Here is a 20,173-nt window from a genome sequence, read left to right as displayed (position 1 = left end):
GATGAAGACTCCAGTCCTATCAGTAACCTTATGAAAGCTGTTTTATTATACATGGGGGAGGGGCGCCATTATGGGGGCTGCCATGTTAGGATCACATGACCAGGATCACATGATACTACTTGCTTAATTTCAGTAACTGCTCTAATATTACACACTTCTGGATTACATTTTCATGACTGATGGTGAATATTAGTGAAGTAATAATATTGGAATTACAAATTGTGCTTCTTTACCTCATATTACGCTAAAACGTGCAATTTTCCCGGCTTGTATAGCTAATGTGCATGCGCGTTAGCGAGTTAATTAACAGGCGATGTCTGTATCTAAAAGGTGATTGCCTCTTTTTCCTGTAAGGTGGGACTTCCTTTCTACATCCGTTGGCCGTTGGGTGCTAAAGCTTCTTAGTTGAGCGTTGCAATTTCCCCCATTCATTTAAATAGTGACCCGTCTAAAAAAATGCAAGCTAGTCTCATAGAATGAACGTTACTATTACTAAATTTTTTCAAACTGAATTTTATGTGCTGCTGTCTATGTTTCGTCACAGTTTTCTGATGAAATAAACACTAGAGGTGCAACAACAAACAAATCATGACTACAACGGCTAATTATGACTTTATAAACACTTATTTTTTTGCACTATTACTCACACACTGCTATGTTATCATGTCAAAACTCTTTTACTATAACACATCATTTGAAAAACTATATGTTTTAAAGCTTGTTTTACAGACCGATTTACATTTTCACACTTAATCCAATGTGATTAGCTTGCGTGGTAGCTCATCTGATAGAGTCCACAGTTCAAACTCAACCAAGCATGCAAGCTAACACGTGACATGAAACTGTCATAGAAGTGACACAAAATGACATGCTTGCTTCAGAAAATAACCTTTTCATGTCGCATTTGCTTTTTCCACACTATCGGTTAGGTTTAGGTATTGGTTAGGAGTAAAGATGTCTGATATGTTCACCTCTCATTTGCTTTTGGAACACTATTGGTGAGGTTAAGGTTAAAGTTTTAGGTTAGGGAGGTACATTTTACTCATTAAAATCTCGTCTGATTACGACACCATTTCACTCGCTTTTAGCAGCAAATTGTGTAATAAGGCACATCATTTCTTTTTGCCATGATAACATAGTTTTCATGAGATCAGGCTGAAAAAACAGCATGGATGGACACAAAAACACGTTCAGTGTGTAAGGCTCCTTCGAATTCAAGTGTAGTCTGTGTATATCGGCTGTTTCACCACGGCTTTGAATGTGGCTTATCCAATCAAAATTTAGAATCGAACTCAATATCTGTTTTATAGTTTTACTGATTTTCGTCTTTTTAAATTGTGAAGCTGTTTTTGCACTGATGCCAGATTTATCATTTGTTGGTTATAAATAATCTTATCTTTTAGTTTGTGTCCAACAAATTCAACATTGAAAGAGAAAATAATGAAATCAGATGAAGTACCTTTATTTGTAAAGTATTTAATTAACTAAATACCTACTTTTCAAAAAATAGGCATTACCATATGGCTATTATAATATTTAAAAAAAAATTCCCCCACAAATGTCATGCTAAAATATCTATATTGTGATATCTATTGTTAGTGTCATATAAAATTACTCATACTGTGATGTACGGTTCAGGTCAAACCACCCACCCCTACTTAATAGGGCTACAAAATTCTGTGTCGGGAAAGTTTAGGGGATTCTAAGGAATAGATACAAGGCATAAATCACTATTAACAGTAAGTAAAACTGAGTAAATAGACACAACAAGGGATTCTGGTAAAGACTGACTCATTTTTCATGGACATCCACTGACTCCAGGTTTTGTAGTCTCTTTTTAGGGGTTTCTAATATGTGTTTTGGGAGAGGGCAAATCAGATTAGTCAGACAGAACTAATGCCAGACTCACAGTGATAATGATGACATCAGCACCATTCAGTATAGTGCACACTAATGTATGAAACCTCTTGTTTAACAAATATGAGTTAACCAACACCCTCCAATGCAGCCCACACTAGCACAGGAAATGCCTCATCTGAAAATATGTGACCTGTTGCACAACAGGGAGATTGTTAAGAAACAGCTACATTAGAAGCTTGTCTAGACAGGGCAAAGGTAGCCATGAGTGAACAAAAACAGAGGCGTAAAGACATACTTTATGGGCACCACAATTAAAAACCAACAGAAGTAAATGGTGCCATCTGTTAAATACTCACTGTTTCAAAAGTATGTGTGTATATGCATGTTAAAATGATTTTACAGTGATAAAATTGCTTACTAACCTTTTCTGTGTAAAGTTATATCCAATTTTATAACTTTGTTGCCATGACAACATTGTCACCAAACCCTAAAACCCTAAAACTACCACAAAAACGCCAATTTAATCAACTTTTCAGCTTAAATAATACACAAGTTTTAACAGAAGAATTAATGTAAGTGCTTTTATAAAATCAAAAGCTTCACATTTCTGCCTTTAAACCCTCCAAAAATTTGCCCCATTCACTTCCATTATAAGCGCTTCACTGTAACATTAAAAAATTTATTTTTGTTTTCGAGAAAAGGAATGAGTCAAAATGTATTTTTGTGGTAATCAATGTTATGCCATAAATGCTGTCGATTGAGCTTAATTACTGACTATACTGAATAAACCTTTAATAAAAAATTTCGTTGAAATTGTGTCTTAATATATTTATTATATAGTAACCATTAAAAAAAGCAATATGGCACTTAAGGCCTTAAAATAGTCCTTTATTATATTCACAATATAGCATAGCCTTTCATAAATTATTGCTTAATTAAACCTTTTGGGGGAGTTCTGCACAGTGGAGAATATATATATATTTTTTTGTAAACATTGCAGACTTACAATGTGTGACTTATTGCTGCCGTTTCAGCTCTATATACAGTAATTAGGATTGCTATTATGTGTGTTTGGTGAAAGGAATGAGTGGAATGCATTCGTTTTCCTGCAGATAGTGATTTGTGATCTGCTGGATGCAGACAAATTTAATGACCACAGGAAGTGTTTTCTGTGAAGTATATATTCAGAGGAACGATATTGTAAGGGAAAACAGCTATCACCAGGGTTGGGGAGTAATGAAATACATGTAACGGGATTACGTATTTAAAATACAAAATATAAGTAACTGTATTCCACTACAGTTACAATTTAAATCATTGGTAATTAGAATACAGTTACATTCAAAAAGTATTTTGATTACTGAAGAGATTACTTTGCATTTTATTGTCATTTGATTCATTTAATATTTAGTCCTTGCAGCGGTGAAACACTTTCTTATGATGTGTTACATTCATACGAGCAGACAGATAAGTAAATTTGAAGTAAGTTTGGAGCTTGTGTAAATTGTCAGCTTTACGCTAAGCTAAAATGCTATTTCTAGACATTTTACATGCACGTTACCAGGCACGATCATATTTTTTATCAAGAAAATTCACGTTGGATCATAATTTCTTTTTTTTCTAGAAAGATTTTTGATATTAGGGCAAAAATTGTATTCCTGATAATAATTTTTGTATTGTTTTCCTGTAAAAATATCTAAAAATCCTTAAAACAAGATCAATACAATTGATCTTGTTTTAGAAACAACATTACATACGATATTTAGGTTTTTCAGAGAATGTATTTTTAACATGTGCATTTTGTCTTACTGTACTGGCAGAGTTTTTATAGTCAAAACAAGTGAAAAAATCTACCAGTGCTGAAGAAGTAATCCAAAGTATTTAGAATATGTTACTGACCTTGAGTAATCTAACGAAATAAGTTACAAATTACATTTTACAGCATGTATTCTGTAATCTGTAGTGGAATACATTTCAAAAGTAACTCTCCCAACCCTGGCTATCAGTATATGTGTATGTGCTTGTAAGTATGCATACTCAGGGCAGCATGTCACAGGCTTGATGCTCAGGTCATGTGACCCCCTCTAAATACATAATAAATGCATGGGAAAGAGGATACAGTGGGTGTCGGGGATGGACTGGGATATAAACACAGCCGAGACCTATGCTGGCTCAACCCACAGTAATCCCCCACTATGTATCACATATGCATATAATTAAAAAAAATTCCACACTTTTTAAATGCAATTAAATTACGTTTTTCTTCAAAAAAGTATTAATTTTAATCGATTTGATCTAGTCTTGTTGTATGAACGTTAATTCATTTTGATATATCTAATGGAAAAATATGTGTCAAAATCACCATTTTAATTATGTACCGTTTCTGACTTTTTGACCAGACTGATCACACTGTGAATTCGGCAACAGGAGGTTGAAAGTTCTTCAGCTGAAATCGGTCTGTGCTTACCGAACCACTGTCCCCAGTGGCCAAACGTGGAAGTGCTGTTCAGGAGAAATGTCCACAGGGTGGCACAAAAAGTGAGTATTTTTAGATGTAAAAGATGTAATTTACTCAAGAAGACCTAAACTTAAAGGGATAATTCACCCAAAATTGAAAATTCTGTCATTATTTACTCACCTTTGTGTTGTTCTAAACCAATATGACTTTCTTTCTTTTTCGTTACACAAAGAAAAAAATTCTGCTCAGTAATGTCATACAGTGAGGATGGTGACCACCTCGTCAAGCTTCAAAATACACAACAGTAATTCAAATAATTCAGAAGTCTAATAAATAATTTATGAATAATAAGCCCTGAATTAAGGCTGCACAATAAATGGAAATAAAATCGAAACCTCAATATGACCTTGTGTAATTATTAAACTGCAAAGAGCAGCGATTTAATTTAATGAATAAATGGTCTGCTCGTGCTGCTAGCTCCAAAGTTTATATACTCTGCTGTGTCCTGTCTGTATTGTTACTGCATTATTACAATGTTTTCAGAGTGGTTCTGTGCTGCATAATCCATTTCCTGCTCAGAGTAACAGATGAGCTAAGAGTTTGGTTCCAGTTTGGTTCCAACTTCACCCAGAACCGGCAAGTCCTGGGTGAAGTTGTCTTTATTATCGTCTGCGGTGGCGGCATATCAGTCTCTGCCTGCCAGATGCAAAATAATAATATTGCGGGATTAGGGTTGCACGGTATACTGGTACTAACGAAATATTGTGATACCAAAAAATGTAAAACGGTACGATATCATCTTGTTGTTAATTTTGGTACCATATTAAAGTATGATGACAACAGGGATCTAGGAGCTTAATACAGCTTTATTCTGTGCATGCCATTTAGGAGACTGTATGTCTATCCCTCACAGCCTCGCTTTCATTCTCGTTAAAAATTAAAGATGGCACTACTGTGAATAAGGTCTATGTCACGGTTCTCGCTCTCGGTGGGGCACGTGGTGAGTTGTGTGTGGATGCCGCGATGAATAGCGTGAGGGTGCTTACACACTAGGGAAAGCTTAGAGGGAGCGTTTGCTGCATGGGAGAGCAAAAGTTCCGTTTGGAAGGCGTGTACCACAGAGGGAAGACACGGGTGCTGGTCCCACTGAAGCCAGGACATAATCGCGTTCACACTAACAATGATGAGCATGATTCGGGGCTTGCATTTTATCTCTAAAAATTTAGTTTTTTAGTCCACTGACCATTAGGTTTAGCATTGGAGTTTGGGTTAGGGTGTATGGTTAGTATAATATGCATTCCTGTTGACCGTATTAAATCATTTAGAACTTAAAATACAGCTCGCTTTTGGCACCACTCTGTGGACATTTCACCAGGAAACTGAAGCTCACACATGCTCCCATTATCAACAACACTTCCAGCTTCAGCCACTGGGGGCAGTGATACAAATTGTGGTAAGCACATACAACATTTCCACACTTTCTAAACACAAAACAAAACAGAACAGAACACACTTACCACTATATCTTATATATCTTACCATTTTCCTTGAGAATTGCTGAATTGTTGTATAGTGTAGCCAAACTGTTCTGCTGCTGTCCCTGAGAAGATCTTAGCTCCTGAAGTCCCCACATTAAATCCCTGAGTGATACCAATGCTAAAACCTGTAGAGACATTGCAAAACTCAGTCACCTTTCTCAATAAATACACAACATCTCCCAGCACACATAGACAAACATTTAAGCACTTGTCCAAAGACAATGATTAGGAACTCGGATAAGATCGGATACAATGCATATTCTATCATCTGAAAGTGGAGGTGCTTTTTCAGTTAACTAGGAAAGAGATATATAGACATGCCACAACATGAGATGTGCACAGGTCAGGATATAGAAACTGTATGCAATGAAACTTTGATGTGGGACTCTCGGGGATTGTAAACAATACTTAGGCACCTAAACAGATAGCTAAACCAAATCAGTATGTTGCAAGAGCTTCATACCACATCCAAATTTATTTGCATGAAATCTTTTTACAGATTTTCAAACTCAACAGTCAGGGGAAACAACAATAGTCTTGGTTGCCAACAAATACAGTTTGAATGAAAATCTTTTACACCAAATGAGAAAACATGTTCTAATCTATGTACAGTTTAAACTGTTCAGTATGAGTTTTTGGCTATAAAACAATCATAAAAGACAGTTTATGTCTCATAGTTGCAATTTATAAGACAACGTATTAGTAGAGAGGACAAAACAATACATTTATGCACTCTAATACCTCTAATTTTGAAGGCTGATTCGAAATTTAATCTGAATCTAAGTTGCAAACTGGGCTACTTTTCAATTTACACCAAAAGGAAACTGACTCAGTGGGTTGGACTGCTCAAAAAGTTCATGAAATATACAGTAACTGATTCATTAATTGGTCATTATAAAACACATTATAAGAGAATGGAATATGTGTGTACTGTAAATTTTTCTGGGTCAGATGTTATGAACCGGTATTTGACAGTTCTGCAGGTCCCACTGTAGAAAAAGACTGTTTTAGACCTAATTTAAACATTTCTGGACCTAAACGTTTATGGAGAAAAACGACAAAGGTCTGTGTACTGAAGTTTAACAGGGAGACTTTTCAATTGATAAACCCATAAAATGTTGAAACATGCCTGCACAGGGCCTCCATCCTGAGTTATTTGTCTTAATCTGAACTTGTTTTAATTTATGCTCTCAAAGCTCTCTGTGTGTGTCCTTAAATATAAATTCTGGTCATCTGTTTTTCATCTTTATACTGTATATTCAAAAAATATTCTAGTCTAGTAATTAACAAAATCATATTCTGTGCCAAACGTGACACACAATCTGAAATTCTGGGAAAAAACACACAAGCTGGGAAGCGTGCAATAGTGTCCACAAGTGTCAAGCAGCATATGCTGTATGACCTATATATGGAAACAACAACTTAAAGAGACATTCATTACACAAAGAAAGCCTTTAAACAGTGTAGTGTGCAGACAGCACTGAAGGAAACACAAAACAAGACAGAGGAGGAATTAATTAATTAACATGAATGAAAAGAAAAAAAAAAAGGAGAGGTCAGACTGTGGGATTAGACAGAATGAGAGAGAGAGAGAGAAATTGTTCAGTGCCTGCATTATGATCAGTAAGCCAGATAACCCATTTTAGATACTGATCTTTGACATCACTGAGAATAGACACAGAATGAGAACAACACTTTTGCTAAGCATTCTTTACTATTTTAACTCTGACAGCACATTTTGTCCATTGCATGGGTTAGATATTTCCTGTCTGAAGTGTAAAGTTTTTAGCAGTCATGTAATTTGCCATTTCATGAATGTCAGGACAAAATATGTTATAACATAATAAAATGTCAAACAGCAAATTGTCTTAAATTGTACATTAATTTATCAAACTGACAAATATCTACTCACAGATCCATTTCAAGAACGGAAACAAAAAGGCTTAAAAGGATGATTCACCCCAAAATAAACATTCTGTCACCATTTACTCACCTAGGGGCTTTTCAGACCGCAAAAAAAAAAAAAAAAAAAAAAAAAAGACAAAGAGCAACAAATGAAACAGTGTCTCGAGTCACATTTTTAGAAGTTTGTGTTCTTTTTAACTTCAAATGGTGCATAAATGCGGCACTCCTTCGCAAGATGCTGAAAAAATGCGAAATGAGGCGCAACGGTCAAAAACATACATTTATCGCATGTTTACATACACTGTGGAAACAATTGAAAAACTCATTCGGTGTGAACAGCCCAACCCAAACTCACAAAAAGTCGTACGAATGCATAGAAGTTGGCTAAATTGTATGAAATCATACAAATTCTAGATATGCAAATATCTGTACTAAAAAATACTGTGTACATTCTGTACTTATTAATTATATGCCCTTACCCAAACCCCATATCTAAATCTAACCATAGAGAAGAGTCTGTAAGGATGATTTGAAATGTAAAAAGTCTGTTGTGTATGCTGGAAAAAAGTAATTGTTGCGTTTTAGAAGTAGATGAGGGAGTCACCTGACTGGCTGTTGTAAAAGTCGTACGCATTTATTCGACCTAACTAGTACAATTTCATACGATTTAGCCAACGATTTCTCTGTGAGAATGTGTTGGAAGGTGGAAACAGTCCCTGACTTTCTTACGTGGAACATAAAAGGAGATGTTAGGCAGAACAGAGACTTACTGCCTAAGTCACCATTTATGTCTGTTGCAATTATAACATTGTCTGATACTGAAATCTGATACTTGGCCATATATGAACAAATACAATTAGTTCATATATTTGAGCATTTATGTACAAATTTAAATTCCAAAAATTGGAATTTCTAAATTGCCAGTTTTGTCATGTTTTGAAATATGTGGCATATAGGTATATGTATATACAGCATGTGACCTTTTATATCAGTAAAAACATTAATGAACATTTACTTTCAGCATATTTTGCCATTTTCAGATTTGTAGCCTACTGTATTAATAGCACTTCAAATTTGACCACATGACCATTAACAACCATTGCTTCAGTTTCTTTTTGACTATAATTTTTGTTAAGCTCTGTGTAGTTTAAATGACTACCAAAAAAAAAAAAAAAAAGAGTAGTCCTTTTAATATATAAAAATATGAGGCTTAATAAGTAAACAACAACAACAACAACAACAACAAAGTTTTGGAATGACTCATCATCATTTTCCAAGATATGCTGAAGTCAAGTCATTTTTATTTGTATAGCGCTTTTCACAACACACATCGTTTCAAAGCAGTTTTACAGAAAATCATGCATTAACAGAAAATTAAACTGTAATATCTATAAAGTGTTAGAGTCATCATTGTGTAGTCTGATTAAATATGATTGTACATTTTGTATAAATATAAATAATTGAATAATAATTGTATTTAGAACCCCAGTGAGCAAGCCGAAGCCACCGTGGCAAGGAACACAAAACTCCATAAGATGTTGGTATATTATGTATTATTTACTATTATAAATGATAGTACAATTTGCACAATACAGAAAAAAGTAAAAATAAAAATACTTCAAATTTTAGCTACATTAATTGGTTTAAAAACTTAATTGTAAAAAAAGAAATAAACCAGTAATGCATTACGTTGAACAGAAGAATGCACAACTGTAAGAAGGATCAAAACCTTTTTTAAACATGCTTTGTATTTATGGAGTACAGGGAGAATTGGTTCATAATAAAGAAAAAGAAAAATAATACTGTTGTTACATTAATAATTCTCAGACACTGCTTTCTTTACATGTGTCAGCTACACATATACAGAACAGTAAGTGCTTATTTGAACATTAAAACATAATACAGGCAAAAAATGTCAAAGCCACCACTAATCTGTTTAAGATATGCTTATTATTCCAGAATGTCCATTCAGAAGGGTAAACAGACAACATAAACAAGTTTAGACAAAGACAATCTCCCTCAGGGCTTGCATAATCACAACAGAAAGAAGAGCCATTCATAATAGGAATTTCACATAGAGGAGTTGCAACCACAATGTGTGTCATCGAACTAGAGTGGGTTTTAAGTTTGTGTCATGAGTAAGTTAAATATGACTCAACTCTGGAAACACTTTACAAAGTTTGCCTCAAAGATCTGAATGCATGTCTTCGATAGAGGGGCTTTTGTGATTAACTTTAAGGAGACTTTTAAAGATCACTTCCTCACAAATCAAATGGAGATTTATACTTCAAAGTCTGTCAAGCTCAAGAGAGGACAAAAACACTATTAAAGCACCATAAGTGTAGTCCATATGACTTGTGCACTATATTCCAAGTCTTCTGAAGCAATGCAACAAATTTATGCGAGGACCAGACCAAACTTTTATTTGTTATTCTCTGAAAATCTTTGCTGTAGCTTTCAAATCAAATATGACGTCTTTAGTCGTCTTTGTGTTCCAAAAAAAAAAAAAAAAACAGTATGAGAGTCAATTAATAATGCATGCCACTGTGAATGTGTAATGGATGTCAAGATTGGAATGACATAAGGGTGAGTACATGATGACAGTATTTTCAGTTGGTGAACTATTCCTTTAACTGAAAACCAAGTTGCTACATACTGAATCAAATTAGAACGAGAATGTTGAAGACACACAGGAATTAACAGAGGCATAAACGTCTCCCTGTCTTTCCCCATCCTCCTCTGTCTTTAAAGAAGCATATCCCTGCTCTCCTGCATGCACAAACTCATTGGTTCATACTTCTGTCCAAAATCTGAGAACTGAGCTAAATTGAAAAAACACAAAGAACACAGCGTAATTCTATTACCCCATTTACACCTGGTATAAAGATGTGTCTCGGGTGATCGGATCACATGTGGTCAGGCAAGACACATTGCTGTTTACACCTGGTTGCTTAAATGCATCTCCTGTGACCAGTTCACTTGTGTTCAGATTTTGGGGGGAGGGTCTCTGTTTCATGACGATGTACATCAAATCACAATCATTCATGTCAGTGTGTTACTGCATGACATTAAAGTGCAACATAGTTAGAAAAGTCAAAAGAAAGTGTGAACAAAACGGCACATTGTTTCTCCCAGATGCAGCTGATATTTTATCTTAGCACAAATGCAACATTTCGAGCAGACTTCTCCATTTAGTGAATTACCTATATTAAAGGAGGTTCAAATGTTCGTGCTTATAATCTGTGTTGATATCAGACACACTGAAGAAGATCTGTAAAGTTCTCTTGCCTGTGTATGCTTTTTTACATTTTCTGATCGGATGGTTAATTCATTTTAAAGCTGCTCGTAACCAGCTAAGTTTAAACTCTTGTTTTAGCGCAGCGATTGATTGACAGGTGAGGGGAGGCACTTCACTGCTGTCTGGGATGCATCAGGATGGATAAGTGCTTACACCTCAAATGTGATGTGGTCACATGCATTTTTGACTACCTTTGTATGTGGTTTTTGTGATTTTATCACAAAACATTTTAGACCCCGTTTAGACCTGTATTTAGCGCTGACCACATGTGATCGAAAAAATGCATCTTAATACCAGGTGTAAAGGGGGTCTATAAGAGTGAACAGTTGTGATCAGGGCCAGTGCTATGATATGTGAGATAATAGGCAACCAACCAACCCCCCCATTATGACCGTCCATCAAAAATGGTCAATTTCATCTAATTTCTCAGCAAAACCTATCATATGCAGACTTAAAAAAAACTTGGAATGTGGCACACGAGTCAGATGGACTACATTTATGACGGACCTGAATATTCATAAAAAAATTCTCCTTTTGCATTCCACATCCAAGTCATATGGATATGAAACGACATGAGGGTAAGTAAATTATGTCACACTTTTCCATTGTGGGGTGGACTATTCTTTTAAAAGCTCATGTGCATTTTTCCCAGTTCAGAGTGTAAAAAGTGTCAATTTTAACATTGCTCTGTTTGTTTAAACAGCCCAACATGTCAACTTATGGCTCAAATAATGGCATGAGTTTGAGGCCGGAATACTTGGAGTGTTTGAGAAACCTGTTTGGAAATGATCATTATTTTCACAATTCTGTTTGGGGCCACCAGTGGCACTGAAACGACACACACAGTATGTTTACATGTGCAGTTGTATTTAGGAATGGCATTTTCAAGTAATTTTGTAGTCAAGGTCTCTAACCCACAAAAAACGAGTACCCAATTACTTGTAATGTAAAATATAAGTAAAAAATAACACGTATGACACATACATGAAATTTAAATTTTGTTTTATTCACAAACATCACCAAGAATAGTTTCAAAATAAGGTAACTTCAAAAAACTATGTTTTTCTTTTTGGTTGTGGGGGAATGAAATGAACAATATGCATCAATAAAAATGGAAAACAAAAAAGATTTTAAAATAACAGCATAAATATTTGCACTCACCCGCATCTTAAATAGAAACAAGTACTGACGGCATGAGGGTAAAGCACATATATAAATTCTGAGTCTGCATAAAGTCTTTCACATTTTTATCATTTCACATGTTATTATTCAGAAAAACAAGTGGTGAAAGTAGGTTTTTTATTAGATATGCTCTGTTGGTGTTCAGAAATGTAACACACATATACACATAATGAGCTGATAAGCTCTGAGTTCCTCATATCCTTCCACAGATAAAAGCAGATCCTCGTCCACTGGTTTGCATGACTCCAACAAGAACCGAATACAAATACAGTAGAATTCAATAAGAATCATAATAGTATTATGAAGTTGCGGGCCGTGCATTAAAGTCTAGGCCTTCAGTGTGATTCATTTATTAAGAAAATACAGTTTCACAATGAATAAGACACCCTATGCCTTTGGGCATTATACTTTATGTCACAGCTAACTAATAATACCAACTGACATTTTAAAAACACATCCACGCATGAAAGCCGGACTTGAAACGACACTTAATGCTCAAGCCCAATTTTAACTGCAGCATGACTGTTTGTGAAATGAACTTCTCTCGAACAGACATTCAAAATCATAATTTTTCATATGAATCTACCTCAAATCTATCTAATAATATTTGCGATTTAAATGTTGCTTGCAATACATTTCATTTCGTCAGGGTACACGGTTATGCTGCGTCCCATTCAAGTTGGATGTGGGATATTCCTACTTGACATCTCCGACCATAAATGCATTCCATTCCCTGATATTCGGAAGATGTCGTTTAAGGAAACAAAACTGTAACGCTCCTGTTAGCTTAGCAGGGGTTTGACTCACATTAGAGATGTATCCTAGCAACCCAACTGATAAACAATGCTGCAGCGCTAGCATTTGTGCTACAGGTGTACGATTATCAAAAGAGATTATAATGTTTTATTCACCTGTTTCTGCAGGCGTTTGTTAAACATGCTTTAATAATGTGGAAACGAATTCATTTATCGATATTACTTAATAAAGTGAATGTTTATCACTTACTTTGTATATCTCCCTGAGTGTCGACATATTTGTGTGACATCATGCCCCTGCATCTCGGCGAAATCGGAGTTGAGAATTTCTGCACGAGTCAACAAGTTGTAATTCTGACTTCAAGATGCATTCCATTACACTTTTCCTAGTAGGAAGTTGTAAAATCCGACTTTCCGAGTTGAATGGAACGCAGCACTACTTTTCAAAACTTGATCTGACACTGAATTCTCAAGCAGCCTAATTTACACTTAGAAAACTCCTGATGTTGCTATAACAACGCAAAAAGCACTTACCAATTTACTTGAAGTGAAAATCAGCCCTCCTTTCCTGTTTAATAAATTAAGCAATCACACGGTGCAGAACATCTCGGGTTTTTAAATCCATAAGGATCTCTTTCTCAGCCGACTGTCAGCAAGATATCGCACTCTTCGCTTTCAAATTACGTACATCACTTAAAGCGTGATTGCGTCACTCAAGGCCAGCTAGAAGGCCTCGACTGGGACATATCCTAAAGATCACACCCACCAAGAACAAATAAATCAATCTGATTGGCTGATGAATCTGACATTAAATGCTCATTCATTTGCAGTGTTGAGGGATTCTGTAGAAATTCTGAAGGCTTAGTGGGGTGGAGCTCAAACTCACGCAATGCTTCAGGCATGCGATTTGTGAAACAGTTGTCACACTTTGCTTGTAAGCATCAAGGAATAAATTTTGACTGGATAAACTTTTGATTTTTCTCTATTTGTTTGTAGATTAATTAAGAATGGAAAGCGTTTAAAAATACATAGGCAAAAAGGTGATTGAGAATGAAAGGATGAAAAATATTTATTTATTTATTTGGCATGTTAGGCCAGCAGAGAAGGCTTTGCTGGCCCTGAGAATTCGCCACTGGCATTATGCAGGTCTGTTAGTCCAACTTCTCAAAAATCAGAAAGTTGTACAATTTCAGTCGGACTAAAGCGTTAACATGACATTTTATTAAGTCTAATTATCGTTTTAGTCCAACTGAAATCCAACTTGTAAAGTGCATGAAAAATGTACTGTAGCTTTAACCAAATCCACCAGTGGTAGGGATTAGAATTTCACCCTCAAAGGGCTCTAGACTGAATATCAGTCATGTCACTGTTCATTTTGAGGCAACCTCAAAGAATTTACCATATCAGCACATCTGTGCAATTAACATTAAGCAAGTATTCAATAAGAATCTTAAATCTGCCAGTTTTCCAACTTCCAACAGTTCTTCAATGAGAAAGATTTATTCCACTCTCATGTATCCAGACACCTGAGTCTGTTTGTCCCATTCATGCTGGATTCTCAAACAGACCCTCTTCCTCTGCTTTGTTCTGTTCATTCCCAGTCAGTGGCAACTGCTTTCTCTTGAAAAAGCCAAGCTGTTGGGACATCAGATTAAAATTATTTTTTTTAGTAATGTTTTATGCAGGATTTTACTTTGTAAAATATACAGTGCAGCCAGTACTGTTTTAATCATAGTTAATGCTTAAAGAAAGATTACATACCTTCCATAAAATCACAGTGGCTAGAGCCAAAAGGAGGAGCCCGCCAATGACACTTCCAATGATAATACCAATCGGAATGTCCCCACTGGCCCCTTCTTTACTTACTGTAATTTTTATCTACGGCAGAGACAGTAAAGATTAGATAAAGTAAATCAATGACTGGGTTTGAAACATAATGACAAGACATGTTCCATTAAAGAAATACATTCTCTCATCATTTTCTCACCCTCATGCCAACCCAGATATGTGTACCCAGTGTATGACTTTCTGTCTTCTGTCTTCTACTGAACACAAACAAATATTTTTAGAATAAAACCTCAGTAGATCCTCACAATGCAAGTGAATGGGTACCAACATTTTTAAGTTTCAAAAAGCACAAAGGCAGCATAAAAGTAATCCATACAACTCCAGTTCTTCTCCCTGCCCAGTAGGTGGCGATATGCATGAGGAATGCGAATCACCACAAACACAAGAAGAAGAACGTGAAAGAGAAAGTAGAGATTTATTTTAAAAAGGACTTAAAATGGATCTGTATTTCACCCACAACTATCATATTGCTTCAGAAGACATGGATTAAACCACTGGAGGTGTGGGGATTACTTTTATGCTGCATTTATGTGCTTTTTGGAGCTTCATATTTCTGGTCACCATTCACTTGCATTGTATGGACCTACAGAGCTGAAATATTTTGTTATTTCTTTTGTTTGTTATTATTTTGTGTTCATCAGAAGAAAGTCATACACATCTAGGATGGCATGAGGGTGAGAAAATGATGAGAGAATTTTAATTTTTGGGTGAACTATCCTTTTAGAGGTGCACTCAGTAACTTTTTGTTTGTGTCATCTTGGACTTACAGTGACACCTAGTGGTGTGGATGAAGCATCATTCAAAATAAGTAGTTTTCTGTAACAAATACCATTGTAGAAATGAACTATTCACAATCAGTCTAAGAGTGAAAGTGTCCAATAGCAAGATGGTTACTGAGATTGAGCGAATAGTATTCAGCTGGTCATGTGATTCTAAAATGGCAGCCCCAGTGAAGGAGCCCCTGCCCCATGTAGAATAAAAAGCTTTTATAAGGTTACTGATATGAGTCCTCATCTCATGTCAGTGCTCATGATTTTATACATGTTTCAAAATTACAATTAATTTCTTTTGGAGTAAATTACTGAGTGCACCTTTAAGAAAATTCAATGTCAGATCTGGTTTTGCTAGTCATGACTATGCTGTCCACTTGCATCAAGCCAGCATAAACCAGTCTGGACCAGAAAATTCATGTTGGTCTAAGGTGATGTTTTTAGTAGGGTTGATCATATCTGTAGAAAACTAAAAGTCTTGTGACCATACCTGCTGTTGTTTGTGTGAGATGACTATGAGATCAGGCTGAGGTGTTTCTATCTCAGCACTTCCAGCCAATAAAACTGTCTGAAAATCAGCCTAGACAGAAAAAAACATGAAGCATCGGCTCAGAACAGATAACAGGGTAGATTGAGATCTTTTTAAAAAAAAAACTCAAGATATGCTTACAAAGGCAAAGGTGCCATTCCAGATCCGGGTAGTTATGTTAACAAAGTAGCTGGTCTTCATCCCCAGGTCTTTGAGAACACAATTCATGGGTTCACATTTTGCTGACTTACAATTCTGAAAATGAACCACTGTTATACTGTAGCCTATAGCCTACTGGTGGTGCAAGATGTACCATATATTATGTATAATAACAGATAAACACACAAGCACATGCATACATGGTTACGTAGCAATCTAAATGAGGACATACAGTACAGTACCATAGACTATTTTTATATACAGGTAATTAGAATTTATAATGACTCTAAACCCAACAGAAATTGTGCATTTTTAAAATTTAAAATATATAGTGCATAATGCTCAAACGCGCACGCACGCACCACACACTAACCAGTTCCTTTGTTCCTCTGAAGCTCTCTTTAGTGAAGCTGGCAGTGTAGATTTTCTCACTGATCTTCAGTGGATCAATCAGACTGCTGGTGTCACAGAGCACTTTTCCAACCTGTTCAGCAGAAATAAGTTTAAACAATGAAGTGGTGTACTTTGATTGCATCCTCATGGTTATGGCATGCGGTGTGACAAATAAAAGTTTTAAATACAAAAATATTCCATAGAGTCTTAAAGGTGCACCAAGTAATTTTTTTAATGTCGTTTTGGACTTAAACTAACACTTAGTGGTGTGGATGCAGCATCTATCAAACATAATAGTTTTCAGTTACTGATGTCTTTGGAGAAATTCACTATTCACATTTAACCATGATTAATTGAATCCCTGAGAGAAAGTGTCCAATATCAGGGTGATTACTGGGATTTAGTGTGTAGTATTCAGCTAGTCATGTGATTCTAACATGGCCGCCCCCATGAGGGGACCCTCTCCATGTAGAATAAAACAACTTTTTTATAAGGTTACTGATATGACTGGAGTCTTCATCTCATGGTCATGATTTTATACATATTTTTCAAAAGTTTTATGCTGTTTTAATGTTTAATGCCCATGTCAAATACGCTTATACTATATATGCAACATAATTAAATTACATTTATGCACAGTAAAATACATTTAAGGAAGGGTACAATTCAAATTACATAGTACATTGTTCTTTCCTTCCTTTTTTAGTTAAACTAAATACTATTATTTTATAAAAATATAATATATTTTATACATATTTATTTACATATTATATAAAATCACTATGGTATCTGAAAAACAACAGAGTTCAGTCTAGTTTAATACACAATCATACTCACAGGTGCAGTTTTGACTGAGGTCACATATAGTAAAGGATTACCAGCTTTGCTACTGGTGGGCAGTAAAACAGTGAGATGAGCCTGATTGATTGTGAACGTTCCAGTTGAAACCTGCAGGAAGACAAACCTCTAACAGCTATCATGTAGTTCTCATTACAAGCAACACTAGGAGGAACTAATGACAATTATATCATCATAAAATCAGGTTTAATGTGGCCATTTGACTCACTCGTAATGTCATGTTGAATTCTGGGCCGATGTCATCGAAATCTGTGACAATATTTTTAACTTGGTCTTCTGCACCAATGACGGTAAAATCCAAGTTCATCTCTCTTGAAAAACAAATAGAAGGATTTATTGAAAAACATATCCCAGTTTAATGTTTTTCTGATACAACAGAAAAACAAATATAAAGATTAAGATTCCAAGTCAAAAAAGCCCACACCCACAAGTCTGTATGATATTATGACCTCTAGATACTGTATGGCTCTGGGATTTTCTTTGTGCACTTTATCACCACACAATTTTAGGTATCACTCTTCTGCAGCACAAACAGTGTAGGTCGACACTAAAGTTAAATACTTACTGTAGGGTAAAAAGTTTGTTCAAACCCTTAGCAAGAACCAATAAGAACTGCATATACTTGTTTATTTTTCTTTAATCTGCAATAAGTATACAGTCATTTTTAATACTTAAACGCTTTAGTATTACTGGCAGGCATTTTCATAGTATGAGTTTGACCGCTGACCTGGTAAGGATGATTTCGGAGTCGTACTGGACTGGGATGGAGACAGAGACCTTGTTATCTGATGTCACTTCCTCCTCACTGTCACTGGAGAATATTGTTCATGATTAGTCACAGACAATGCAAACACACACACACACACACACACACACACACACTCATGTTGGTGCAGCTATCATTATGAGGATTCTCCATAGACATAATGATTTTTATACTGTACAAACTATAGATTCTATCCCCTAACCCTACCCCTAAACCTAACCCTCACAGAAAACTTTCTGCATTTTTACATTTTCAATAAAACATCGTTTAGTATGTTTTTTAAGTGATTTGAATTATGGGGACACTAGAAATGTCTTCATAAACCACATTTATAGCATAATACCCTTGTAATTACCAGTTGGTAACCTTAAAAAAAGTCCTGTAAACCACTTAAACCTGCACACACACACACACACACACACACACACACACACTGGGGGGGAGGGAGGAAGTATTTACAATACTGTAAATATTTACCTTTGAACTTCAAAATTTACCACAGCATTTTTCTGTAGTTGTTCCATATTGAAGTCAAAGTTGATCTCAAATGTTACCTGAAGAGTAAAAGTGATGCAGTATTGAATGAGGACATACTATAGAGTTCTATTGTTTTTATATACAGCTATATAAATACTCAACTAAATATATATATATATATACATAATTAATCGTTTTTCCAAGTGAGGACACCCGAAATGTCCCCTGAATGTTTATTTATTTATTTATTTTTAGCTAATTTCAAAAAGAATAGCTACGGTATGCAATAGGGGACAAACACACATACCTGTAGGCATTTCTCTTACCGTTTGGCTAGGTGTCAGGGTTGGATATCCAACTTGGCAGTTGAGCGAGTTTGCCTTTGAAGTGCATTTTACCTCTGTGTTATCTCTCTGCAAACACAAGCATGGGCGCTCACAAATACAATTTCTTGCACTCACATCAGAACCGATTTATGTCTGAATATTAAATGATAAAATAAATGGCAGGCGTTATTCTGAGATTCTAAAATTGGCAGGTATATTTCTGAAACTGATGCACTAAGATTCAAAAGCACATACAGGTGGTGTAATAGAAGCGTAGAACAGGTTACTGGAGAAGTCAGCAGACACTCTTGTATTATATGCATTCTCCTTCTTGTTCATTACAGTCACAACGAAAGTGAGTCTTCTTCTGTCCTGGCTGACTAGCAGTGAAGATGAGCTGCAAAACATAAAACAATCTATATAAACTTAAGGAGAGATGCACAAGACTGTACATGCAGATTTGAGCTTGGTTTAAATTTCAGGCTTCTGGTTCTTTAATAATATATGGTGTTCCACAAAAAAAAAAAAAAAAAAAAAAGGGGGTTCAAATGGCATGAAGGTAAGTAGGTGATGAACAAATTTAAATTTGTGTGTTAACTATTTCTTTAAGCTGTGTTTCAGAAACTGGCCCTTTAAATGACGTAAAGGAGCATGAAGTCACCTTGGTACATCAATAGCCTTCACAGTCAGCTTCAAGTCACTCGTGCATTTGTCATCAGAGCCACAGTCTTTCAAAAAATGAACCTGAGCAAAGAGAATAAAAAATTCCAACAAATTTTTCCAAATGTTTTTTTTTTTTTTTTTTTAAACCAATGATTCATGTTGGACTTAAAAGCTAAAGTGTGTAATTTCTGTGCCACAAGCGCCACGAAGGGAGCAAAAATAATCGTTTGGTTTCAAACCTCTTGTTGAATATGCATCCTGTTGGTCAAACAAACAGATAGTCCCACCCCAAACTCACGACACTGGTTATTGTTATTGTGTAGGGCTGGACCGGTTGTCAAAACAAACAGAGGAATTTTTATAGCTCCACGGAATCAACCTACATACT

At 35.6% G+C, this 20,173-nt stretch overlaps 1 protein-coding gene and 1 pseudogene across 2 annotated transcripts in view; both read right to left on the bottom strand.

The window, feature by feature from the left end:
• LOC127432320 (integrin alpha-2-like) overlaps window positions 1-238 on the bottom strand; it is a 28,047-nt pseudogene extending 27,809 nt beyond the window's left edge.
• LOC127432851 (integrin alpha-2) overlaps window positions 1-20,173 on the bottom strand; it is a 30,890-nt gene that overhangs the window by 929 nt on the left and 9,788 nt on the right. The window contains exons 19-31 of one of the 2 annotated variants that reach the window (XR_007895803.1): window positions 19,784-19,866; window positions 19,378-19,519; window positions 19,123-19,209; window positions 18,797-18,873; window positions 18,281-18,364; window positions 17,762-17,864; window positions 17,533-17,643; window positions 16,676-16,786; window positions 16,285-16,398; window positions 16,105-16,194; window positions 14,758-14,874; window positions 13,531-14,631; window positions 5,858-5,981 (exon numbers count right to left, since the gene is read on the bottom strand). Coding sequence is in view for 1 of the 2 variants with exons in the window: in XM_051684310.1 (XP_051540270.1) it covers window positions 14,542-14,631; window positions 14,758-14,874; window positions 16,105-16,194; window positions 16,285-16,398; window positions 16,676-16,786; window positions 17,533-17,643; window positions 17,762-17,864; window positions 18,281-18,364; window positions 18,797-18,873; window positions 19,123-19,209; window positions 19,378-19,519; window positions 19,784-19,866 (1,209 nt within the window). In the remaining variant the exon portion in view is untranslated. Of the gene's footprint in view, window positions 1-5,857; window positions 5,982-12,079; window positions 14,632-14,757; window positions 14,875-16,104; window positions 16,195-16,284; window positions 16,399-16,675; window positions 16,787-17,532; window positions 17,644-17,761; window positions 17,865-18,280; window positions 18,365-18,796; window positions 18,874-19,122; window positions 19,210-19,377; window positions 19,520-19,783; window positions 19,867-20,173 lie in introns of those variants that run through there. The other variant, XM_051684310.1, reaches the window with a different exon arrangement.

This window comes from Myxocyprinus asiaticus, chromosome 42 (assembly GCF_019703515.2).
Source record: "Myxocyprinus asiaticus isolate MX2 ecotype Aquarium Trade chromosome 42, UBuf_Myxa_2, whole genome shotgun sequence".
In the NCBI taxonomy this organism is placed as follows: Eukaryota; Metazoa; Chordata; class Actinopteri; order Cypriniformes; family Catostomidae; genus Myxocyprinus; species Myxocyprinus asiaticus.
The sequence above is the reverse complement of the archived record's forward strand: the minus strand, read 5'-3'. Positions and strand labels throughout refer to the sequence as shown.